This window comes from Galleria mellonella, unplaced genomic scaffold (genome assembly GCF_026898425.1).
Source record: "Galleria mellonella isolate WM207_F2 unplaced genomic scaffold, CSIRO_AGI_GalMel_v1 utg746, whole genome shotgun sequence".
NCBI lineage: Eukaryota > Metazoa > Arthropoda > Insecta > Lepidoptera > Pyralidae > Galleria > Galleria mellonella.
The window spans coordinates 287066-314616 of record NW_026442148.1 but is presented as its reverse complement, the minus strand read 5'-3'; the positions used below and the strand labels follow the sequence as shown (position 1 = coordinate 314616).

General features: G+C 34.2%; 1 protein-coding gene across 2 annotated transcripts in view; it reads left to right on the top strand.

Moving 5' to 3' along the window:
• Nucleotides 1-386: 386 nt before the first annotated feature.
• Nucleotides 387-27551, top strand: part of LOC113515259 (uncharacterized) — a 133912-nt gene continuing 106747 nt past the window's right edge. The window contains exon 1 of one of the 2 annotated variants that reach the window (XM_052901140.1): nucleotides 387-853. In XM_052901140.1, coding sequence (XP_052757100.1) covers nucleotides 701-853 — 153 coding nt within the window. In that variant the 5' untranslated portion in view covers nucleotides 387-700. The remainder of the gene's footprint in view (nucleotides 854-27551) is intronic. The other variant, XM_052901141.1, reaches the window with a different exon arrangement.

Below are 27551 nucleotides of genomic sequence, written 5' to 3'. Positions count from 1 at the left end.
TACGGTTCTTTTTATTGAAAAATTATACCATGTGGCCATTAGTTTCAATTAATAAATAATTTAAAGTAACACAGAAATTAAAATTTTATTTTAATTAAGGTATTAATCATGTTAAAAAAGTTATTTAAAGTATGTGTAGTCTTATATATCCAAATTTGTTAACATAATAATGTTTTTGTGGTAAATAAACTTACGTAAAATGGAACGTCGCGCTTCAACTCTATAGTCTATACCGTACAACATGTCACCGTAGTCAATTCAGTGTTTTATTAAATTGTTCGTATAAAATTCATATATTATATTTAAATTTTGTATACAAAAAAATATTATAGAAATATTACGTATAAACGGAAAAAATATAGTTACAATATAGTCCTATTCAAATAATAAAAGTGTAAAATATCGGAATCGCCCCCGCGTGTTTCCTTCCCGCGTACGTTGTGCTAGGTGGAAGTTGGTCATGGTCGTCCGCCAAACGGAAAGCCGCCATGATGGCTTTCTGCAAACTACGCTCAATATGTAAAGTTTCGTTATTGTTTTTCATTAATTGTGACTGAGTGCGTGCAAAAATTAACCATGGGAACGAACTAGAGTGTGCAAAGTTCAGTTTACGGTCCTTTTGGACCTCCTAGAGGAGCAAAAAAGTGTTTTATAAGTGCATTTTAGTGTCGACGCTAGCGTGTTTTGTTCTGTCAACAAAATGTCGAAGCTCTCGTTTAGGGCGAGGGCCCTGGATGCGTCGAAACCAATGCCCATATATCTCGCCGAGGAGCTTCCGGATTTGCCGGACTACTCGGCGATTAATCGTGCAGTACCTCAAATGCCCTCTGGAATGGAAAAAGAGGAGGAAAGTGTGAGTATTTTGCGCATTTAGATGTTCAGGCATCGAAACTACTGTGTGGCGGCCATTATGTTTTTTGTTTCCTGTTTTCACCACTAGAGGCGGTACAATTTGGTTTGAAAATATATTTTTCGATGTATATACCGTATATTTTGTTAAAATAGTGTATATATTTTGACAGAATACTTACAAAAAAAGTTCAATACTTCTAATTACTTGTAAATTGTACCTCTAAACGGATGATAAGTTCTTGTCAAATTTTGGCGCGTATGAGCACATGGTGTTTATTGGAAACCTCTAACTTCCTGAGTTCCTTTAAAGTTTATTTTCTGGCGTTTTAAACATCGTACAAACCTGATTTTTTGGGAATGCATAGATGAATGTATGTTTAATTTTAGTTGTTGATATCTTTAAAAGCCGGTCTACCCGTCATCTGTTATTTGTTTACAAACAATGCTGTAGCCGGTATGCTGTACTGGCATTGAATTATTTTGTTTTAATCACATTATTTATTATTTAAATTTTAATAAAATATTTATATTAATACTTATCACAATAACAATTCACAATATTTAGGTAATTTTAAGATTATTATAAGGATATAAGGAGATACAGACTTCACATACATGACCAAAATCATCAATGAATCTTATTATTTTATGGATCTATGATCTTTTTATTTCACTTATTTATACACATTTTTCAATTTCAATACAATCCATTGGATCTTGGTTTACCTGGATTATCATTAATACTTTTAATTAACACATTAAATGAGTGCAATCTATAATAAAGTTATTTTTATAAAAAACCAAGTGGATAGTTTTTATAGTTCTGTGCTTTAAAAGATATGTCTGGTAGGTAATTAGAATTCTTATTAGGTACTGAATTTTGTTGTAAATTTAAAGTACTATAGTATACATAGATAAATGTGGTCCAAGGATTAAGAATCACTTTGGTCTCTTTATTCAAATAATTTGTAAATTATTTATTGTGTATTGGTTTAAGCTTTTAAATTATTATTGACTGGTTTAACAGTAATTGTTGGGGGGTAAGGGATTGTTAGTAATGGGGTCATATAATCCCATGACTAGCAATATACTCTGTCAGGTCAATGGTTTAGTTGAATTTGTCAGGATGTGTTAACTGACCTGTTTTCATTTGAATCCGTACAGGCAGGTTTACCATACCCATTATAACACATTTAAAAGAAAAAAACTAATTGTTTATAATTATTGATGCTTCAGTCTGATATGTTTATGAAATTAACTTTTTTAAATTCACTTACATCTAGGCTGTTTGCGTTGCCTGATTTTTGACAATTCAGGGTACCTTAGCTTGAGAATCAATTGATTGATGTGACTATTTGGTACTTATTAATTGTACTAGATCACACCTGTGGCTTTGCCTACATTAATATATTATTATCACCATCATTTCAGCCTTTATCGGTCCACTGCTAACCTTAGGGCTCCTGTATAGACTGCCATAAGAAACAGTCCCGAGTCACCTGTATTCACTGACTCCCTGCAATGCATTTGAGGTTGTAACTTTATCTAGTGGAAGGGTCGACATTAGTATATAATTTGTTTTAAACTAAGATATATATTAAACTGTTTGATTGTTCAACTATAACCCTTCTTATTCCTAAAAACATCGAACCTCTTATAAACCTATTTTAGCTATTGAACTGTTTTGTCTTTTTCTTTCGAGTTAAATTCCCTATTTGATAGAAAGTGACAAAACAGTGTGATAGTTAAAATAGATTTGTATTACGTTTTAGTTTTTATGAATAAGGGGTTAATCTATATATGTGGAATTTTCTATGAAAATGTAACTATGTATGGTAGTTTATAATTTTCTATAAATCTATAAATCTCTGAAACTACTTAACAAACTTGCAAATTGTTTGCTTAATAGTAAACTACACAATTCCTAAGTTTTACCAGAGGGAAACTAGTACAAAAGTCAGGGGGAAAGGGATTGTTAGTAATGGAGACTGAGAATCCCATTGCTAGCAATATACCCAACCAGGTCGACCTCCTCACGGTTCTCCCTGGAAACTATCATGGTTATTTCCTGATGAATTTATCATGATGGACTAACTAGCCTGTTTTCATTCTCATCTATCACCCTTCACTGGTGCTCCGCCAGCGTATCCCGTTAGTGCAGGCGGGTTTAACATTCCATTTTCATCCATAAAAAAAAATACAAAAGTCATCCCTATGGGTAATTCTGTCCCACATATATTATTACCACTAAGCTGCTGTGTGTGGCTTCAATGGGTAGGATATACTTGTAAAACTATGGAGTATGGAAGAATAACATCTGTCCTTGGGAAGGGCGTTATATGTGTGGTACTGGTACTGTGGGCATTTACAATGTATTTTTGACATCAGTAATACATATGTTTATATGCTACAGTTATTACTTTCAACCAGGTTGAATTTATGAGTTCAGTCATCATCATCATCATCATCATCATCATATCAGCACTTAATTGTCCCTTGCGGAACAGAAACCTCCCCCTTGGGGGGGTTTTGTGAGTAGTTGCCATGCTTGGCAGGTGATTTTGCAACCACATTTAAGTTTTAGAGATGTTTTAAGAGGGACGTTGCTGCCGTCCCTTGCACTTCCTTAGTCGTCTTTTAAAATACTTATGGGAAAGGAAGTGGTGGCCGAGCTCATGCGGACACGGAAATTAGGAATTTATGGTAAAAGAAGGATGAAACGGTCAATAGCTAAATTTAATTTACTTATGATTTCCATATGACTTGATTGCTTTTCATTAATTTTTATTGAAATAGAAATTGATTTTGTAAATTTTCCTAAGTCTATTAAAAATATGACCCAGTATTTAATAATGTCTTAATATCAGATTAATTTATCCATGTAAATAACATAATGCCAATGTCTATAGTGAGTAATCTTTAAGGCACGTAAGTAATTGGTTTTCTTAATTATATTGACTTCAAGCTAATTAATGGACAGCTCAGGGGGGAATTAATTTCATTTATTAATGTTAAATTTGATGGAAGGACATTAGTATTTGTCAGAGGGTCTACCATGAAATGCTTTTCGAAATTTCGAGCCGGAACGAAACAAATTAGATTTTTTTTATACAACTTAGATTGACAAACAAGCTGACGGCCCACCTGATGGAAAGTGATTCAAACCGAAACACAGCCATGCAAACACACTGCTTCACGGTTAAAACACGAATGGGACAGAGGTACCCAAGCAATTGACTTTTGTACAAAGTCTCCCTCTGGTTTCGATACATTATTTAAGACGTTCCGTCCTTGCTGTTGAATACGGGTGATGGGGTACCTGTAGTAGGGGGTACATAGCGTATTAATGAGTAGTTTGATATTTAAGCAACAGGAAACAAAGCAACGGGCAAGTGGTTATTTTTTTTAATGGATGATAATGGGATGGTAACCCCACCCGTGCTATCGGTATACACCGGCGGGGCACCAGTGAAGGATGATAGGTGAGGTAGAAGCAGGTCAGTTAGTCCACCGTGACGAATCAATCAATCACGATGGTTTCCAGGGGGAACCACGAGGTGGTCGACCTGATAGGGTATATTGCTAGCAATGGGATTACTAATCTTTATCACTATATACAATACCTTCTCCCCGACAGGTGATTGTTAGCAACGGGGCCGCTAGTCCCCATTACTAACATTCATCCTCCTTCTCCCTCTGCCCTAAATTAAACGTCAAGAATATAGCAGCAAAAAAGTGTTTAAGTGTTAAAACGTGCGACCGCCGGGTCCTGGGTTCAATGCCCGCTGCAATACGGCACGCTTTATTTCACTGTTGGCTGACCTAAGTGCATTTCTCAGATTATTGAGTCCAGTTCGACTTAAGTGTACTTTTATGAACGATTTAAAATAATATATTGTACATATTATTTAAAATTTTCCCTCGTAATTTATTTATTTATTAATTTTTTTGGAAAACGTACAGCTGAATGGCAATCAATACATAATCAAATTTATATCTATGTTAAGCCATGAATCGTTTTCACATTTGCGATTGTAATATCTAGTTTTGTAATATCGTGGGTTTCCTTAGAGACTGAAGCATGAGATTCTTCAAAAAGGGCATACTTAGGTTGCTTCAGGGTTAATATTAAACTATTGAACAAATTTTTATTTCCTTCTTAATTTTATAATTACTCAGTCACGACAAATTTTTATTGCCAAGTCAGTGAAAACCTGTTATTGGCTTTTTATATGGATAAGTTGTGGTTGTTTTAATCTATAAATTGTAAGCTGTTGGTTTTCCAATAAATAAATAATAAAAACCTAAGAAAGTTTCCAATTGCGCTGTATTTTCTTTTCCTCTTTTTGTTACCTCATAACTCCGTCATTTGTAGACTGAATTGAAAAATTCTTTTCTTATATGAAAACATTTTTTTTTATACAACTTAGAATGACAAACAAGCTGACGGCCCACCTGATGGAAAGTCGTAACCGTCGCCTATAGACATGAGCAGTACCATGGACATAACAGAGTATACTGTTTCGCCCATGATAACCCCCCATGCGTTGCCATTCCTGAGGACTCAGGTGTTATTCCTCTGTACCCAGTAAATTCACGCCATGTCCCACCCTTCAAACCGAAACACAGCCATGCAAACACAACTGCTTCACGGTAGAAACACGAATGGGACAGAGGTACCCAAGCAAACGACTTTTGTACAAAGTCTCCCTCTGGTAAATGTACATGTTTTGTTTAGTTTTTAAATAAAAATAACCGGTTTTCCCCACAGTTGAAGTGGGTTTTTATTTTGTGGAACACAATCTTATTTTGAAGTCAATTAAAAATTGGCAGACAACATATTTGGTGGTGTAATTGGAAAGGAACTCGGCTTGAATGTGGTGACAATACGGATTCAAGTCTTGTAAGAGATCAATATTTAATTACGACAAACAACAACAACCCTTGACTGCGGTCCCGGGATCTATGGGTGTCCACGAAACGTCTGGTCGTTAATCGGCGTGCTTTGTCACGATTGAGGTCGTCTGTCAGCCGACTTCAAAAAAGCCGGTCAAGTACGAGTCAGATTTGCACAACGATTGTTCCTTATAAAATCATCAAGTTTTAATTTTTTTTTTTATAATATATTATACGGTTATATTTTGTTAACTTTTTATCCGACATTCTAATGATGAGATCGTAATAACCTTCATTTATAAACCGATTCGGAGTATTACTTTTTTGTTTTTATCTGAAAGAATATACTGGATAGAAAAATAGATAGATTGGTCCCATAGGAATTTTATCAAAATCGAATCAGTGGCTTAGTTTGTAATCAAAATTATTGGTTTTGCCACGATTGCTTAGATCTAAGTTTACTTGAATAAAAATATGTCTTTCTTTCTTTATTGAACTTGCGTTTTGTTTAGTTTTTTTTTTTTCTGAAACATAATCTTGAATTATTACTGGGTTAAAATGTATTTATTTCCAATCTATCTATCCTCAGTACTCACGTAATTGTGGTTTAGAGACGCAATTTTTGAGATACGATGAGAAATCATCAGAGAATAAATCTTCCTTGCTTTTTTCTATGAAATTCCGTGTAGAGCGAATATTCGTTCTAGTTACCTTCGCTCCCTGTAGAACAGCCCCCTCCCCCCAACTCCTTTATCTCTATACTTACCTCCTAACTCCCAGTGGGTCTACCACGAAATCTATTTACGATGTTTCAGACCATATTTTCGTTTGTACGATGTGCGTTCATGTCGTAATCGGGCTCGTAGACAAGAGTGGCGCTTTATTTGCAATAAACCCCACCATAAAATGTTAAACAATCGAAATTGACCGCGTTTCTTTCGTAATCTTAACATCAAGTTTTTGTTTTTAAGCGAAGTTTCTCAATTCGTCTCAAATTTTTTATTAAATACGGCGTAAATTTCTAACAGACTTTAAGAATTCTTTAATTATGCAAACGGATTTTTTCTATTCTTTTTGCATTATACAGGGTTCATTCCCGGTTTCCCATATATTAGTTTTGTGCAATCGATTTTGAGGTTTTTCTTTGTGGAACAGAAAACTGTCTTGTTGCGAAACAAAATCTATTACGCAATTCCACGTTCTAAATTTAAATATTTTCAATTTACGGTATCTATAAAATCTCTTTGTATGTGTTCGTGATTGTAGTCGTCTTTTTTCTAAACAGAATTCACTTTCGTTCGGCTCCGAAGTTTGGAAAAAAATTCATGGTATGTAGGCAGAATGTTGTTTTACGATGATGAGAAAAAAAACTAAAGGTGCGTGGCCGGGTACAGGTAGGTATAACATTTATGTTTTATAAGCTTTAAAAGCTATAGACAATTAAATCTTAAACGCCGAACTTGTTATCTGGTGTAAGTACCTTACTGGAAACTTAGAGTAGGACTCCATGTATTAATGTTGTAATGATCCATTAACATTTCCCTATTAAGAACGGTTCTCATAAGAGTAGCATATTATTTATTTATTTATTGATGGTCTTTCTCCATCTCATATAGTACATGTATATCGGGCATAAAGATTGGTGGGAAAAAGTTGCATTAGCAACCCCATAATTAATAAACCCCATTATTAGGGGAAGAAAGCTATTGTTAGTAACGGAGATCCCATTATTAACAATTACTAGTAGTGTTATTAGTAGTAGTGTATTACCATATTGGAGGGTAAGAGATTGTAAGTAATGGGGCAAATAGCCCCATTAATAGCAATATACCTTGTCAGGTCGACCTCCACGTGGTTGCCCCTGGAAACCGTCGTGGCTATTTCTAGTTGAATTCGTCAGGATGGGGTAATTGACCTGCTTTCATCCTCATTGGTCATCTATCATTGGTGCCCCGCCATTGTATACCGATAGCGCAGACGGGATTACCATACCATTATCACCCATTAAAAAAAGTGTACCCTTATTAGGTAGACTTCCACATGGTTCCTCCTAGAAACCAGCGTGGTTAATTCTTGTGGAATTCTACATGATGTGCCAACTAATTTGTTTCATCATCCGTCACTGGTGCACCACCAGCGTATACCGATAGGAAAGGCGCGGTCACTATTTTATTTTCACCCATTAAAAAAACCCATTACTAACAATTCTCCCTTCGAATGGCGCACTTTGCTTATCGAAATCAATACAGATAACCACAATTCCAGGTAATATAATGTTTATATGCTCGTATCCCTTTCACAATAAGCCCAGTTTAATTAACGAGAGTCCCGACGGTCCGTCCGTGGTTCCGTACGTATTACACAACGACGGTGCTCATATAGATACACTTGTATCAACCCAACCATTAAGAGGCTATAATTAACGAACCCAACTAACCTATGGTTAACGTCAAAATTTGACGAAGGTTTGTTTTATCACTGAATTTTAATATATTTTAATTGTAAAATAAAATTGTAGTTTGAATTCTGTGCATGGGAGATATTTAAGAAAAAATTATATAAAGTGACATAAAATTATGTTACATCTTGAATGAATGAATGAATGAGTATACTTTATTTGCATTATACAATATAGGAAATAAACAAGACAATTTACAAACATAACGATACAATTGTATAAGTACAGTAAGGCGGTCTTATTGCTTATTGGTGTAATAACTAGAGGTGCTAAATTTCATTGGCTTTCCTATTTCTAAAATTTACACGTACGAACTAGCGGCCAAAAAATTAATTATAAATTAAAATTGTTCCTACACGCTGTTTGTACATGGGAGATATTTAAGAAAAATGTATATAAAGTTACATAAAATTATGTTACAACTTGATGTAATAACTAGAAATGCTAAATGTCATTGGCTTTTCTATTTCTAAAATTTACACGTACGAACTAGCGGCCAAAAAATTAATTATAAATTAATTAAAATTGTACCTACACGATGTTTGTACATGGGAGATATTTAAGAAAAATTTATATGAGGTGTCTTAATATTATGTTTCATCTTGATATAACAACTAGAAGTGCTAAATGTCATTGGCTTTTCTATTTCTTATATTCACACATAGACTAGCGGCCAAAAAACTAATTATAAATTAAAATTGTACCTACACGATGTTTGTACATGGGAGATATTTAAGAAAAAATAATATGGCTTAACAACACCAATAGATCTAAAAATATTTTTTGAATTTTTATGTAATAACTAGAAGTGCTAAATGTCATCTTTAATTTTCTATGTTTTATATTCACATATAGACTGGAAGTAGCACTAAAACTAATTATAAATTAAAATTGTACCTACACGATTTCTGTGCATGGGAGTTATTTAAGAAAAAAATATATAAAGTGACATAAAATTATGTTACATCTTGGTGTAATAACTAGAAGTGCTAAATGTCATTGGCTTTTCTATTTCTAAAATTTACACGTACGAACTAGCGGCCAAAAAATTAATAAGAAATTTAAAACAGTACTTACACGATGTTTGTACCATTGTAGATATTTAAGAAACGTTATATAAGGTGGACCGTCTTTGTTTGCCAATAGATCTAAAAAATTTTTTAGAAATTTTTATGTCTGTATTGGTTAAAGCTGTTTTTACATCCAAAAAGTCTAAAGTATTTAATTTGGTGTATGTTTTATCTTGAAACGCCATCTGGAAGTAGTTTTTCCAAATCGGTTTTTTTTTGAATCCTCAATTGTAACTTATAAAGTTATATTTTTAATATGTATACTATTTACAACCATTTTTACCAGACGGACAGTACAAACCGTCGTTTGTTTAGGCCTTTCCCAGTCATTCTTATAACATTCGTTTTATGTTTCGTATTATGTTTCAATTTGGGCTGTGAAATAACTATATGAGTTGGTCAGGAATGGCAACCATGATTATTGATTTTCGTTTTACAGTATAAGACTGTTTTGTCCATGGTACTGTTTAAAATTTTGCTATATAAAAATCTTTTACCACTTTCCATCAGGTGGGCCGTCAGCTTATTTGCCATTATATTCTAAGTTATTTATAATTCTAACATAAAAAAAAAAAATCATCTCGAAATTTATCAATGCGTACTCGATTAAAGCTCGTTTCAACCGATTTCAAAAATCTTAAAGTATATAATTACAGATTGGATTCATAGAAATTTCATATAGTCGATGCAGTAGTTAATTTCTAAATCGGTTTTTTTTTGTAGCACTCAATTGTAACTTATAAACGGAGCGATATATTTGCATTATATGTGTATCTGTTTCGTCAACCTTTCATCCGACATTCTCCACATGCCCGAACCGTCGTGGCATGGCCTTTTCCACGTCATTCTTATAACATTTAGAGGTCTTATAGATAGGTAGTTCTTCCGCTATCTTCAATCTTGCTTTCTGTGTCAATTGTGATCTATATTTAGTTGGTGATTCAACCATTAGATTATTGATTTTCGTTTTAAGAATAAGACTGTTTTGTTCAGTTGCAGATTTGTTTAAAATTTTGCTGTATTAAAATCTTTTTATTGATCGACTCGGTTTATCTCGATGTCCTTCGTAGTTCGTTTTCTATTTTCAATCCACTTCATAAAGAAAGAGGTTCTGAATTCGATTGTACTTTTTTTTGTTTCATCATCATCGTCATCTAATCAGCCGTTAACTGTCCACTGCTGAACGTAGGTCTTACCCTATTGTGGGGTTTTGCCAGTAGTTTACCAGAGGGAGACTTTGTATAAAAGTCGATTGCTTGGGTACCTCTGTCCCATTCGTGTTTCTACCGTGAAGCAGTTGTGTTTACACGGCTGTGTTTCAAAACTGAAGGATGTGATATATCAACGTGAATTTATAGACTTTATCAAGAGGAATAACACCTGAGTCCTCAGGAATGGCAACGCATGGGGGTATCATGGGCGAAACAGTATACTCTGTTATGTCCATGGTATTGCTGATGTCTATAGGCGACGGTTACCACTTTTCATCGGGTGGGCCGTTAGCTTGTTTACTATTATAAGTTGTATAAAAAAAAAATTAAAAAAAAAGTTGCTATGCTTGGTATGCGGGTTAAAAATCGTAGTTAGACATTGGCGATGTTTTAAAAGCAACGCAGCTGCTCGACAATTTCACTTAAATCTTAGTTTTTACGTGAAAGAGTAACAAACACCTATGTTTATAAACTTTCGCGTTTATATAAAATAGGATGTAACGATTGAAACTACAAGTTTTTTTTTTTATGAAACAAAAACTACTACTTGGAAAATTAAATCTAATTGTAGACATACGGATTTCGCGTTCTAAATTCAAATCTTTTAAATCCGACGTGTCTATAAAACATCTCGTCGTTCATCGCCTGTATGTTTGTAATTGTGGTTGTTTTTTTGTGCATTAAGTAATATTATTATTATTTATAATTAATTAATATTATTACCCACCAAATTGTTTATAATTACTCCTCTCCATCCAAAGGTTGCCTGCAAGAGATCGCCTTTAGTGATAAGGTCGCCCATTGTTTTCTCATTGTGATTATTTCTTGTAATTGTTTATATTTATAATAAGTTTACTATTGTCATCTTTTGGAGGAAACAATAAAGAGTATTTATCTATCTGGCAATTTTTTTTCCCAGAAAAAAAAATTTCTTTTATATTTTAAATTTGTGCACAGTAAAGACTTATTTTTCATTAACTTGAAATGATGAAAGAATAATAAATTGTAAACAATACATCGTCACACTTTGTAATGAAAAATGGAACTGTAGGCCAATTGTAATAAGATTCAATTTTGTTTTGACTTTGCGTCGACCGCAATTCTGGCGAGATTTTAATTTGGACAAAGCTTTATTAATAGGTGGATTACGGATAAACTTGACCTTTTTAAAATAAATGTATATTACGTAAAAGTGTGCAATAATAATAAGTTGCCATATAATATCACTAAGGGCAGAGAAATGGTTGGGCAATTAATGGGCAATGTTTATTCCCATTGTTAGCAATATACTCTGTCAGGTCGATCTCCACCCGGTCCCTCCATTGGGTCTTATTCTTGTTGAATTAGGCCGGGTGGTCAACTGTCCTGGTTTCATTCTCACTTATTATCCTTTACTGGTGCCCCGTTAGAGTATACCGATAGCGCAGTCGGGGTATTCCATTTTCACACATAAAAAGAACCTATTATTTTCTTTCGACCTATCTGTCACCGCCCACTAGTACCCCGCCAGCGTATACCGATAACGCATGCTGGATTATCATCCAAAAAATACACACACAAACAGACAAACAAAGAAAAATTTTTCACGCCATCTATTCCTCATTTTAAAGTAATCCAAAGTAGCGATTCTCATACAAATTATACGTATTTTAATTTTTGGATTTTCCATCTCAACTGTAGGGTTTTTCCAACTTTATATTTCAACTACCCCTGTATTAAAAAGAACAAAACGGTTATAAATTATTTAAATCGGTCATGTTGTTTTTGGCTATATATATAAATTATTATTTTATTATTAAGTTATTATTTGAGGTTATATATATATATATATATATATATATATATATATATATATATATATATATATATATATATGTGAAGAAATGTTGCCGTGCACTATCAACACAACAAATATTTCTCACTTTATATTCCATCTTTTAGGAATTTACCTAGAATTTATATGGGATATTTACTGCCCGATATACGTGTCCCTGGGGCTCTATAAACTACAATAAAGATGACGCCACCAATATAAAAAGGTCTAAAACTGTTTTCCGAGATACGGTACTGTCGGTGCTTTTTATCTTCGCCGGGTAATAATGTTCAAGGGTTGCCTACGTACTCACGGGCCATTAGGGATGGGCAATTCGAGAGTTAATGATAATTGAGACTTTCCCCGTCTCTGTTCTTTGATTATAGGTATATTATATTCGAGTTAAACTAATCGAGCAGTTTGAATTAATTAACATTTTGGTTAACGCATCACCATAGCTACTCAGCGTTGATATGCAGCAAGTCTCCTAGGTACCCTACCGGTTGGCAATGATTTCAAAGACATTTTTGACATTTATAGTATTTACAATAGATATAAGGCATGTATATAATAGATAGATTATATTTTTTACATATTTGTATATTAATACATTAAGACATTAAATACAAAATCAACAGCAAAGAGAGACTTTTTACAAAAGTCGTTTGCTTGGATACCTCTGTCCCATTCGTGTTTCAACCGTAAAGCGGTTGTGTATGTATGGCTGTGTTTCGGTTTGCAGGGTGGGATATGGCGTGAATTTATAGGGTAGAGAGGAGTTACACCTGAGTCCTCAGGAATGGCAGCGCATGGGGGTTATCATGGGCGAAACAATGTACTCGGTTGTGTCCACGGTACTGCTCATGTCTATAGGAGACGGTTACCACTTTCCATCAGGTGGGCCGTCAGCTTGTTTGCCATTCTAAGTTGTATAAAAAAATTAATACTATATATTACTAATTTATGGGGGAGACCTGTGTTCAGTAGTAGACAGATAATGGCTGATATGATGATGATGATGATGATGATGAGCAATAATATTTACTAGTAGCTTTTACCCGCGACTTCGTCCGTGTAACCAGGATAAAAATGATCTATATCATTCTCCATCCCATACAGCAAGAGTATATTTCGTAACGATTAGTTTAGGCGTTATGAGGTAACAAACAAACATATTCATTTCCACGTTTATATTAGATATTAGTAAGGATTTATTAAGTAAAAAAATTGGAGCAAAAAGCAACGTTATTTAATGTATATGGTTTCTTGTTTACAGTGTTTATTCGTATTATTGATTATGGCTGTTTCTATAATTTACCATAGCGCGTCACGTTATCGTATATCGTGGGCGTCACTGTGTACACTGTGATGTTCAAGGTTCACGTCTATAAGCGACGGTTATCAACTGTTTTCCATCAGGGGAGTTGTCCGCTTGTTATGTGTGGCAAGCAAATCCTAAATAATAAATAGTAGGTATGGCTAATATATATAAATAACTACCTATATATTGTATTTACAATATCTGTATATTTACGCAATAACGGATATATAAATATCGTTTATTATATACTAGCTACCCGCCCCGGCTTCGCTCGGATATACATTACATCATATCACATTAGAAACCCCTAAATTTATCAGTGTTTTACTATATTATGCATGTTTTATACATAAACCTTCCTCTTGAATCACTCTATCTATTAAAAGAAAAAACACATCAAAATCCGTTGCGTAGTTTAAAATATCTAAGTATACATAAGGACAGACAGACGGAAAGCGACTATGTTTTATACTATGTAGTGATTTATTGCACCAAAAACATAAAATAATAAATATACTTTAATGTAATAACGCGTCACAAATTAAGGGCTCCGAATTAGTCCAGACACTAGTCGACGTTTTTCGATCTAATTACATGATCTAATTAAACCCTAAGAACAAGGAATTACATAGAAGAAATGATAAAATTAAAACTGTAAATCATGTGGTTTCTTCCTTTCTTCTTATGCAAATATAATTAGTAAAAAGATTCAGAGAGGGCTAAAAGTGACACCATCAGTTCAGCCTTTTTTCCATCAATTCACGAAAACGTGGAAAGAATAGTGTATGGAGAATCGTTTAACGTCAGACAGGTTAAGAGCTTAATTTGTCAATGACAAATTTTACATTCTAGATTATATATTTTGCGCCAAGATCGTTCCGTGAGTTTTTGAGTAAAAATTCCATTACGGTGACCGAACACCCCCCTATTCGCCGGATTTGGCCCCGTGTGACTTCTTCTGTTCCCAATTTGGTAGGGTTTTTTTTATAAATGAGATGAAAAAAAGCTGGAATGGTAATGGTACAACCAGCGTTAACCTTCTCACAGTGGAAACGGCGTTGGCACAAGTGCATTATGTCACAGGGGGAGTAGTGAAGGGTAAAATTGATTTAGAATAATTGTAAAATAAAATTTTTAAAAATTTTATACGTACTTTCCGGACAAACCTGGGATAGGTACATCTACGTTTTTCTTCTAATTACTTCTTCTATAACTTATAATAAATCTAAAGTTAAAACTGTAAATCAATTCTGTACTTATGAAATATATTTCCAAAAATAATTTTTCTCTATCAGGCGATGATTAGAATGTTTGATATGTCAATTATTTGTCAATGACAAATTTTACATTATTTATTTATTTAACTCTTTATTGCACCATAAATAAAAATATACAATGACAAGTGAATAATTCAAGTGAAATACAGTACTAGATTATATATTCGACACAGTTTATGTAGAAAGTATGCAAGCAGATTGTATCTGAATTTGGTAGGGTTATACGATAACATTTTCTATACAATATGAATTGACAATTTTATCTCCTATGTGATTCCTTGTTCTTAGGTTAAACCGGTAGTTATTATATTAAAATATAAAAATATATAATTACAATATATACTTATTGATCGAAATGAATAGTTATCTGACTAATATAGAAGACATTGAAATGGGTAGAGACTTAAATTTTTTTTTCTGCCATCAATGACCAGGAAAACCTAATATATATATATATATATATATATATATATATATAGATATTGGTAAAGAAAGAGGTTTGTTTGAATCGAAGCATTTGGCGTTCCATTGTTTCTGCCTACCCTAATGGGAGACAGGCGTGACAGATATGTATGTATATATAGATATTGGAGTGGTACATTGGTACCGGTATTTACCATCACCTGTGTAATAAAGCTAAGAATTTTTAATAAGTAGGTATATGGGATAGGTAATCTATCTATACTTATAATAAACCTGTAGAGAGGTTAATTCTGTACATGAAATATATTTCCAAAAGAACTATCAGGCGGTGATTAGTGATCGATACTGATGCCAAAAATGCAATCAGTAAAATTTTTGTCTGTCTGTATGTTCGTTATAGAAACAAAAACTAGTCCACGGATTTTAACGAAACTCGGTACAATTATTCTTCATACCCTGGGCAGGTTATAGTATACTTTTCATCACGCTACGATCAATAGGAGCAGAGCAGTGAAGGGAAATGTTGGGAAAACGGGAGAAGTTATTCCATTTTTAAGCTTTCGTCGCGTGTGCAGCCTTAATGGCCACTTTTTACAATGTAAAAATGTCCACCCGCGCGACGCCGGGACGGGCCGCTAGTACTTAATATAAGTATGATTAATGTTACTTATTTATAACAACAATAATAGGAAAACTATTTTATTTATCATTGAAAATGCCACTCGAGGAAAATACCAAACTAAAATGTACCAATAGTTCAGGGTTGTCACATGAGTTTATTTATTTTTTTATACAACTTAGAATGGCAAACAAGCTGACTGCCCACCTGATGGAAAGTGGTAACCGTTGCCTATAGACATGAGCAGTACCATGGATATAACAGAGTATACCGTTTCACTCATGATACCTCCCATACCATAAATTCTGTAACAAAATATTGAAATTTAAATAAAACGGAATGTAACAAAAAATGCTGTGAAATTTCTTTGTCCTAGGTGAAAAAGAGAAATCCCTTATTGTTACGGTTCTTTGTCGTTTATCAATTGTAAGGTAAAAAAAGTTGGCAACCCTATCCAAATATCAGGAAATGCGTCAACGTCTACTATGCGGTTTACGAATACTAAAAGAGACAAAACAAAATACCCAAGTAGCATTTTCAAACAGATACGACATTGAAATCTTCAAGAAAAGAGCATATTTTTTCTTGAAGGGCCTGCAACACACCTGCAATTTATCTGATGTTGCAGACGGGTGTCTGTGGGTGGTGGTAATCACTTATCATCAGGTGAACTCGCATGCTCGTTTGTCCTCTATGTAATAAAAAAAAATATAGAATCATCATCAGTATATATTTTTTTTAATTATTACTCTATCATCATCATCATCGTCATATCATCCTTTAACTGTCCACTGCTGAACATAAGCCTTCCCCATAAGGGTGAGTTTTGCTTGGCAGACGGGTTGGCAACCGCAGTTAGGCTTTTAGTGATGTTTTAAGAAGGATGCCGCTGCCCATTCTTCGCCTTCCCTTAGTCACCTCTTACAACATGTACGCTGAGGAACACAAGGAAGGGGTAGCCTATTCTATCCTAGGACCACACGTCGATTATTATTCTATATAAGTATCGAAAACCAAATTTGAGTATGTGTTAAAATTAGTGCGGGGGAAAAAATGTAACCAAACTGTACTGGAATCAATATCAATAGGAGCGCCCAGTAACTACGTGCGAGCACGTCGACGGCACTTATTCGATGTTCCATTACGAAGAACAGAGTTGGCTAAGCAGGCTCCCCTATCTCTTGCATTGAAACTAAATGATATTTTGAGCCAGTATCCGCAATTGGATGTATTTGCCTCCAACTTGCTGGAGTCTCGTCGAGTGACCACAAAGTATTTGTGTTCACACGTTTTTTGTTTCAGTTAAATCTTTTTATATTATTTTTTATTTAATATTTTTGTGTAATATTCCTTTTTATATGTTATTGTACTCATGCTTTCCTGGGTGAGCGTATTGGAAGACTGTAAGGCTCACCCAGTGGATATAATAAATAAATAAATAATTATTTATATAGCGTTTAAATTTATCTGTAACCTCCGTTTTTTTTTTTTGTTTAGTCTTATTATTTTTCTATTGTTACACCTTGACTTCAATTATTCCTCCCCATCCTAAAAGTGCTTGAAGAGATGGCTATTTAGCGATAAGGCCGTCCATTATTGCCTCTTTACCTTCCCTCTTGTAATTAAGTTTTTTTTTTGTGTACATATTGTTAACTTAAATAATCGGTATCACTCTTTCAAGGGAACAAGTTTTTCATTCATTCATTCATTACATTCATTCACATATTGCTCTACTGACCTCGGCTAGGTTAGTCGGACCTCCCACAATTAGTTACGTCATAAAGCCGCCAGTTAACTGCGTTAATTTGTTGTGAAAAGTTTGTTCTGTTTTTGAAGAAAATTAAACTGAATTTTCCAGAGTATTCTGGAGCAGTACCCGAATTTTTAAATGCATTAATGCATTAATCGCCTTTGTTTTTTTATGTTCTTATCTTAAGGAATATAACTGAAGGGAGGACCTCCTTTTTTGAAGTCGATTGAAAATATAAATTTGCTTTCGGAAGTTGCTCGATAAGGATGCTATCAAATAAAAATAAAACTAAGCACACCGACTTGAAATTGGCAACACCAACGAACGTTACAAGTTAGGCGATTTATCACAGTGTCAGGTAAAGAGTGGTGTAAAAAATTGGTTTGTAACCAGTTTTTCTACTTTATAAACCTTTTGAGTGTACAGTGAAAAACTGTACTGAGGCCTTAGACCAGTAATATCTAGCTAGCATCTCTTCTTAAAAAATGCTTCGACAAAAACTGCCTAAATTCTTTTATAGATGTGTAAGTCTGTAATTGGTGAGTTTTGTCGCACAAACCGCCATTTAATTTATTGATGTTATATTGTCTGTTTGTTTTATACATTTGTACACCATGTCAAGTAATTAAATATACATTCAGCGTGACAAGTACTTATCTCTATACAAAAAAGTGACTAATCGTGAACACACACCAATAACCGAAATGTTTCATAATTATATTATATATTTCAATGAAACTATTTGAATGTACAAGTATATTGCACTACACTGTGTTCAGTGTAGTGAAATATAGTATACAATATTTATTTATTTAAACTTTAATGCACAATTATATAAGTAAGTGTACATATGGCGGACTTGAAATAGTGTTCTCTACCAGTCAACCATGAAGCAAGCAGAACATTAAGTAGATAGAGCATTTACTATTAAAATATGTATAAATATTGTATATATATATATATATATATATAATAATTTTAATGATAATAAATTAGAACAGCAGATAAAAGAAAATAAAGCAGAATAATATCTACGACTGAAGCAAAAAGTGCGATTGAAAAGTAAAAGAAAGCAAAAAAAAAAGAGAAAAAATACAAGTTATTTAAAAAAGAAACAATGTGTTAAATGTTTATAGTGCAATATAGTGTAATTGGATGTAAAATACATAAAATATACAGATATAAATATATACCTACTTACTTACTTAATTACCTAAAACACAAAGCTATAAAATTGTTACCGAAGCTGCCTGTTGTATCTAGATATTTTCTAACGTTTAAAATTAAACATAAATATTGACCCAAATTTACGTATACTTGTTATCTAGAAACACTGTTATCGGTCATTGTGTAGCGAATGTTTTTGCGTTCCGCCTTCGAGGACAGAAGAAATTTCAGTGTTGCTTACTTGTTCTATCTCATTTCTATAATACCCAAATTTTTATTATAGTTTATTTTTTTTATACCACTGAGGTGGCATACACGTATACGGCTCACCTGATGGTAAGCGGTTGCAATACTAGAGGAATCACGCGCGCGTAGCCGACCCTGAAGAAACCTCTTTACTCCCCTTTTGAATAATCCCATGCTATAGTCTCTTGGGAAAATCTCGTCTGTCAGAAATGTGAATTTCTTTACTCGACTATGACGAAGCAAGGAAGGTTATTATTTTTACCGGTATATATGTATTATATTTATATACATCTGTTCTCTCGTATCTCTAAACTACCCACCATAATTTGACAAAAACCGCTTTGTACGCCACCTTTTGTATTCTAGTGTGTGAGGATGAATTCCCTGCCGATTGCGAGCGGTACGATGATAAAATCTTATGACCTATGATCGCTTATTACTATTTGAATGTATTGTATTGTTAGGGTAGGTGGCATACGACGCTATGTGGCCGAATGGACGGAGGAGGATGGTTTTACGCGCCCTCCGAAGCACAAAGCAAATGATAATCAGTTTTAAATGAATAAAACATAAGGTTGTAAATTCAGTGGTTTAGACTGAGATTTTGATCTTGTCGACCGTTGTTAGACTGAGCACCGCATAGTTAGAATATTGTACACAGTTTTTTCTAATACCACTGAAGTCTATAATTTTAGGGGCATTACGCGTGCATTGCTAACCCTGAAGAAACCTCTTTACCCCTCTTTTGAAGGACTTCATGCTGTAGTCTTTTGTAAAATTACGATAGGGCTGTCACTCTATTACCGAACCGTTCGTGGAAAGAGGCATCATTGTAACTGCGCTGTACGTGATCATCTAGGCTCTAAAGTATGGAGGTTAACTTCCCTATATGAAGCTGTGGGCGTCTAGTTAAACAGTTGCTTCCACAGTCCATTGTATAAATGGTAGAACATAGAAAAAACAGGTTTAGTGGAAAAAAGCCAACATTACCTTGAATGTCAATAATAGATGTCTGTTTTCTAAGTAATATACCCTACTACAGCTCCTAACTGTCCATTGCCGAACATAAGCCTCCCTCTTGGGGGATTTTGCTAGTAGTTGCCAAGCTTAGCAAGGTTGGCAATTGCAGTTAGGTTTTGGTGATGTTTTAATAGGGACGCCACTGCCCATCCCTTGACCATTAAATTTTCTTAATCATCTCTTACGACACCCACGGAAAAGGAAGGGGTGGCTCATTCTATCTGTCTCCGGGATCACACAGCTATACTTTCAGTGTTATGTAAAATTTACTAACTAAAACTACCAAAGAAATGCTGCATTACTGCTTAAAAGTGCGAAATGCAATAAGAATCTTTATTATATAAACATTAAGTACTCTTTTATAACGCACTCAAACATTTGTCAGCGTAAATAAAATGTATCTAAGTAACATAAGATAACTTCTTTATTACTTTATTTATAGTCCAGTTATAAAGCACGGAACATTGTGTACATATATAACCCATTAAAAACATAAAGTGTAAAAACATGCCAAGTCTTCTTTAACTACAAAAAGTTGTAAGATCTCTAATCAACTGCAATGATTTGACAATTAATTGCACGACGACATATTTTATTTACGAGTATAAAATACTTTATTCTTAAGTTCCCTGTTTAGATTTACTTAGTAATAAATCCTGGTTAAATAATTGGTGCGTTTTGCGTCGGAACAAGGCAGATTTATAAAAGGAATGATTGAAATCGGTTCAAATTGGCGACGTACTCGTAATTGCCTCTGAAATATTGTACTTTTAGATATTGCGTGTTGTAAAAAGTTTTTATAATTTTAATACGTTTAACTAGATGATTTTTTAATGGAATAAAAATGGAATGGTAACTTTGCTTACGTTGCTTGGTTGTATATGCTACCAATAAGTATTATTCGGTTGATTGTGACGAATTTGAACCACGTGGAAGTCGACCTCATTAGTTATATGAAACAAAAAGTTTAAAAAATCTAGTTACAAAAGTTAAGATAATGAAAGTATGAAAAAAAAATACAATCAAATTGGGAAACTCTTTCTTTCTTTTGAATTTAAAAAAAGTTTTTTTTTTATTAAGAACATAAACTATACGTATGTATGTATGTATTATTATTATTATTTAGTGATACAGTAAAAAAACGGGATAAAATTTTACAGCACCGCATTATGTTTGCTAGACGATAACAATGTAGTGCGCAGGAGTGTAGCCCGGACACAGCTGACGTATGTGTTATCGCTGAATGGAGCGTGAGTCAGCGTCACGTGGTCCATAGCGTGTTCGGCGCGGCGCGGCCACAGATTGGCTGTTAATTGGCGCAGAGGCACCATCTTGATTACCTGTACTAGTAATTTGTGAAACTGGATTCTACACCGCCTTCGTTCGATATACACGAAAGCATTTGAGCAAACCCTGAAGCAAGTGACAATTATAATTTTAATAAAACGTAAATTTAAAAAACTGGTCAAGCGCGAGATGGTCTCATACGCCGATGGTTCCGTACATAAATATGAGGCGATAATAATTTTCTTTGCATTTATCATACGAAGTAGACACCCAATAGTTATTATTATTATTGATACTACAATTCGAATTTTTTTTTAGTCATTTGCCATAACTAAATTCAGTTATGCGGTCCAGTTTTGAACCACATTTATGGCCCAAAAAAAGAATTTTTGAGGTTTTTGACAACTTCTCGAAAACGGTGCTATTTACAAATATTATTTTACCTGTAATATTCACATATTTTCATATACCTTCATAAATTATAATTGTTTCAGATTTTTCAGGGGAATGGTTTTTTTTCTCACTTTCGAAAAACTACACAGCATAGGAATAAAGAATTATGGACTTGTAAGTCAATTTTGAAATCTTAAGTACCCATTTGGGATTCTCTAGCGAAGAAAATAAAAATACTTTTTTAATTATTTCTATTTTAATATGTGCGGGACAACAGTATATTAAATTATTCCAATTTTTAAATTAATTGCGCTATGACAGATGGTCTGACGGACAAAGTCGCACTATAAGGGTTCTTTTGTACCATTTGATAGGAAATCCTAAAAATGTAGATTTAGGATTAATGATTAATTTTTTTTTTATGCAACTTAGAATGGCAAACAAGCTGACGGCCCACCTGATGGAAAGTGGTAACCGTCGTCTATAGACATGAGCAGTACCATGGACATAACAGAGTATACTGTTTCGCCCATGATACCCCCCATGCGTTGCCATTCCTGAGGACTCAGGTGTTATTCCTCTGTACCCAGTAAATTCAAAAAGGGACTAACATGGGAGTACCTAAAATACTACCAAAAACATATAATTAATAAAATGGATTCAAATTACAGGTCACATTCGCAAAAATAAAGTGACTTGGGAACTACTTTACATTTTGTCAGTGTGATCTTTCTTTTGTAACGTTAATTATATTTCCGAAAGTCTCTTTTAAATATTAAAATGAAAGGACTTATTTTCATGTAATATGCATATAAAATTATTCTAATTGGTGTTTTATCTTTATAAAGACATGGTTTAAAGTCGAACAGTCGTTAAATTGAAACGTGATTCACCGTCACGGGGTGCGTCGCGTGTTTCCCCGCGACCATAGATTATTAATACAGTCGTCACAGTGGGGGCTCCGACATGGCTTTTGTATTAGGTGGTAATTACGCCTATCTATTTAATACATGACATGCTTTGCAAGGAAGATATTGCTGCCACGACATTCCAGGGGGAACCGTGTGGAGTTCGACCTAACAGGGGTACATGCTAGAGTGGCTTCTCGACCTCATTATTAATAATCCCCCCTCCATTAATTGCTGGCAGTAAGCGTTGTTAAGTTAGGTTAGGTACGCATTTTTCTTGGAAACCAACTTGGTTGAATTCCAGTGAAATCACATCGCGTTGATTGATCTGACTTCATCCTCACCTATTATTCCTCACTGATACTTCGCCATCGTAAACTAATAGCGCATCCGCAATTGTCGTTCCATTTTCATTCGTAGAAAACAGTTATTCATTAATATGAAGTTTAAAAAAATAGGTGCCATTTCCCATCAGGTGGGCTATTGCAATCCTTGATTGTGTTTCGTTCGTGTTTCAACCGTAAAGCAGTTGTGTTTGCATGGCTGTGTTTCGGTTTGAAGGGTGGGATATGGCGTGAATTTACAGGGTACAGAGGAATAACACCTGAGTCCTCAGGAATGGCAACGCAATCATGGGCGAAACAATATACTCTGTTATGTTCATGGTACTGCTCATGTCTATACGCGACGGTTACCACTTTCCATCAGGTGGGCCGTCAGTTTGTTTGCCGTTCTAAGTTGTATAAAAAAAATGTTTTTGTATAATAATTTCCTTTGTTTAGAGTGTCGCTTCTGGATTGTTTATTAGTCTCTTGAGAGCCGACAATACGTACTTATGAGACAATACAAGACACAGCTGATGCAAATTCGCCATTTCCTTGCGAAATTAATGAGATGTACTTGAAAATATATCGTATGGTTCAATCTAAAGACATGGACGACATGGGGATAAATTATATTTTTAATTTAAGTAGACTTTGAATGAATAAATATCCTCGCGATTTTAAATCAGAGACATTCGTCGACTGTAACCTTAACTGGAATGCCAACCCCGTCTACACTATCGGCGTACGTTGATGGGGCACCAGTACTACTATTCTACATCAGCAAACTGTGTTGTGGTCGGGACAGTTGTTCGTTTATTTACATGTTTATTAATTTCAATTGAAATTGCGTGGCAGGGGGCGAGACCACTATTTTTACTGGAAAATCAAGCTGACGCACATTGTTTTTTATACGAATTGAGAATCTTCTACTTTTAGAAGTAAAACTAAATAAGTAGTATAATTCCTATGGCATCATCATCATGTCAGGAATTATCTGTCCACTGCTGAACATAGATCTCTCCCATAGACTGCCATAAGGAACGGTTCTGAGCCACCTGCATCCACTGACTCCCTGCAATGAATTTGAGGTCGTTACTCCATCTAGTGGGGGGTTATCATACACTGCGTTTGGCCGTACGGGGTTGCCACTCGCTAATCATATTGGGAAACTGTAAAGTTCACCCAGTCGATAAAATAAATAAATAGAAAAATATTAAATAGGCAACAAATAAATAAATGTGCCATTTACAGTGACTGAACCGATGTCTAAAATTGGTTTACTAATAGAAAATGTTAGCTACGCTATTTATCTAGAAGCAATGTAAGGCAATTTTCCACAGAAATTCCCGTGGAAATGGGAAATAACTGGAACGGAATGTAACTAGTTGATAAAACAGAGGGGACTGTTAGTAATAAGGACTAGGTGTGTTGTATTGTTAGCAATTTACCCTATTTTTTTTTATATAGAATGAATATTGAATAGTTCCCTAAGGTTGGCTGACTGGGAGAGAATGCTTTCAGCATTAAGTCCGCCTTCTACACATACATGTTTTATTATTATTATTTCAACCCTTAAGTGTCCAGTGCTGAACATAAGCCTTCCCCACAAAGGTAGTTTTGCCAACAGTTGCCACGCTTAGTAGGCGGGTTGGCAACCGCAGTTAGGTTTTTAGAGTTGTTTTAAGCCTTATTTCGCCCTCCCTTAGTCGAGTCTTACGACACACACGAGAAAGGAAGGGGTGGCCTATTCTATGCCGGGACTACACAGCACACACATACATTTACTAATGAGTAAATAAATAAATAAATGGCAACCCTATCTTATTTGTCAGAATACGTTAACGAGGTACTGGTAAACGATGATAGACGTAGATAGATAAATACTTTTTATTGTTCCCTTCAAAATATTATATTTGGTAATACACTTAGTGAAAAAATACCTAATATTGATGGAGTTAGATCAGTAAGCTTATCATGACCAATTCGTCAAGAATTTACCACAACGGTCTCCAAGAGAGGACCGCGTGGATGTCGACTTGATAGGGTGTATACCTAGCGGTCATTAAACCCCGTTATTAACAATTCTATGTCTCAATACCTTATTACAAGGCTGGCCAAACCCAGGCCCGTGGGCCACAAAAGAGCCCGCCAAGGCATTAGAATTTACCCGTCAACATGTTTCACAAAGAATGGGAAACAAAGTTAAACCGTTTTACCGTGAGTTTAGTAAATTATAAATAATTCAATATGATTTTCTACTTTCTGTAAAATTTAAATAATTAGGTACCTCTAAAAATAATGGTCCCTCAATGACGCCCTTCAGGCCACTAATAGCGCGGGCAGGGTTATTATTCGATTCTTATTCATGAAAGGAAAAATGCTAGTAAAAAAAAATAAAAACAAAGCGAAGACAAGTGAGACCTTGTTCTTTCTACCTTGTAAATGACGAAGGTTAAGCAATCACTTCTTGTAAATATATTTTTTTTTTATTTATTATATATACTTATAATCTGATTGAAACCTATACTAAGTGGTGACCATTTTGTTCGAATAATTTCTAATTAGGTATAACTTTATTTTTGTACTTCCTTTTTCTTTAAATTTACAGTTGTTTATGATTTAGATGTAATTGTTATTGATATGCTCCAAACGAATGTTTTTCTTTTTTTTTTTTTAATAATGTAAAGTGAAAAGATTTTATTGTTTAGTTGTTTGCAATGGATAAACTCAAAAACTATTTTACCAATTGTAAACATTTCTTCATCTATATTATCACAGAAATACTCTGTAAATGAAAGTAGTAACAAATCGAAACGTTCAATCGATAAATGAATTTTAGTTAAATAAATACTATTAATTGTACATCAATTAACTCATTCATCAATTAACATACAGATAACATACATTCATTTTTGTTTTGGCTTCTACGAGCCTCATATGAATTTCTCTTAAATATCTCCTATGTACAGACTAAGTCTAGTTACAAATTTTATTATAAGATTTTATTTCGCTATTATATCGTGACGATACAACTACTGCTACTTATCTATGGGTGGTGCCCTTGAGTATCAAGAGTTTCTAGGCCGCCTTCGTTATACACGAATGCCTTGACGTGCCTCACCGGACGACAGCTCTACGTGCCCTCCGAAGCCGACGTAACAAAAGAAAAGTTGTAGGTTTATTTTAGGATTTAGCCTTGGGATGCCCAGTTAACCGCAGTCAAGCCCTATCCGACAGCTGTCATCGCACATCGGGACGGTGAAATCGTATGGTGTATAGTTTGCCGTTATATTATAAAATCTCCCATAGGCATATTGGATTTCACAATAGTTTCCAGACGGCAGAGATAAAATTTATAAGCGTAAATTCGAAATGGGAAGCGATAAAAAATAATGTCCCAATGTTCACTGGCCGCTTGCCAATACAATGCGTGCCTATTGACCAGTAACTTTAATTAATATAAAACATAAAAATCCCACTAATATTTATTATATGAGACGAGTTATGAAAGTGGACTAAGCAAGTGATACAATATCTTACATATTACAATGTTGCGTAGAAGAGAAAAACAAATTTGAGCCCCATCTGTTGAAAGGGACTTTGTCTCGTCTGTATTGCGTTTCAGTAGGTATGAATGGAGAAGGACATAGGCTGCTTTTTATTCATAATAGGACTATACCAAATTAGTTATAAAGTGTATTATACAAAGTTGAAATCTAGTGATACTAAATTATAAATATTTGAGGATGGTATTCATAAAAAATTGGAGGTTCGACCTCGATTTCTTTGGTATTTCGTCATCAAATCCTAACTAGGTGACAATAGGACCATCTCAGGAATATACTCTTTCGATTTATTCGAATTGAATATTTTAAAATGTATCCACTATTGACTGAGAAATCGGTGGACATACATAAAAAAATGTACAGTCGAATATAGAAACTACATCTTTAAAAAAACTGATCAACAATCCCCTAGGAACAAATTCGAATTCTCAAATTATTTTTTGAAATTTCCATGTAGGCCACGCAATCACGTTGTGATTTTGGTACGAGAGGTTGAAAAATATTTTTAAATTATGTCTATTTTTGAGGCAAATTGGTTCAATTTTATTAAAACTGTTATTAGTTTTTGGATTGGTATTATTATACCCTTTACTACTAACCCTGTTTTTGTAACTTCCTTTGTATTTATTCCAGAAATAAATCCAGTAGAAACCGTTCAACCCTAACGATTTATACACTCAGAGACCACCCCTACAGCCTCCTCTTTAGATAAGTCTTATTTAGGTCTCTTATATATCTACTACATACTTCCGCATTCGCCATTTACGATTTGTAAGTTAAACTAGAAAGAAATACAACTAAAAAGTCTGTGATTAATGTTAAAACTACGCAACGTCTTCTACTTTATTGTACTGGAACGTACTCGTTTTGTAAAATGGGGCGTAATATTTTTTAACTAAAAACTTAGAACAACTTTGATCCGTGTTGCATTTAACTTTACTCATTTGT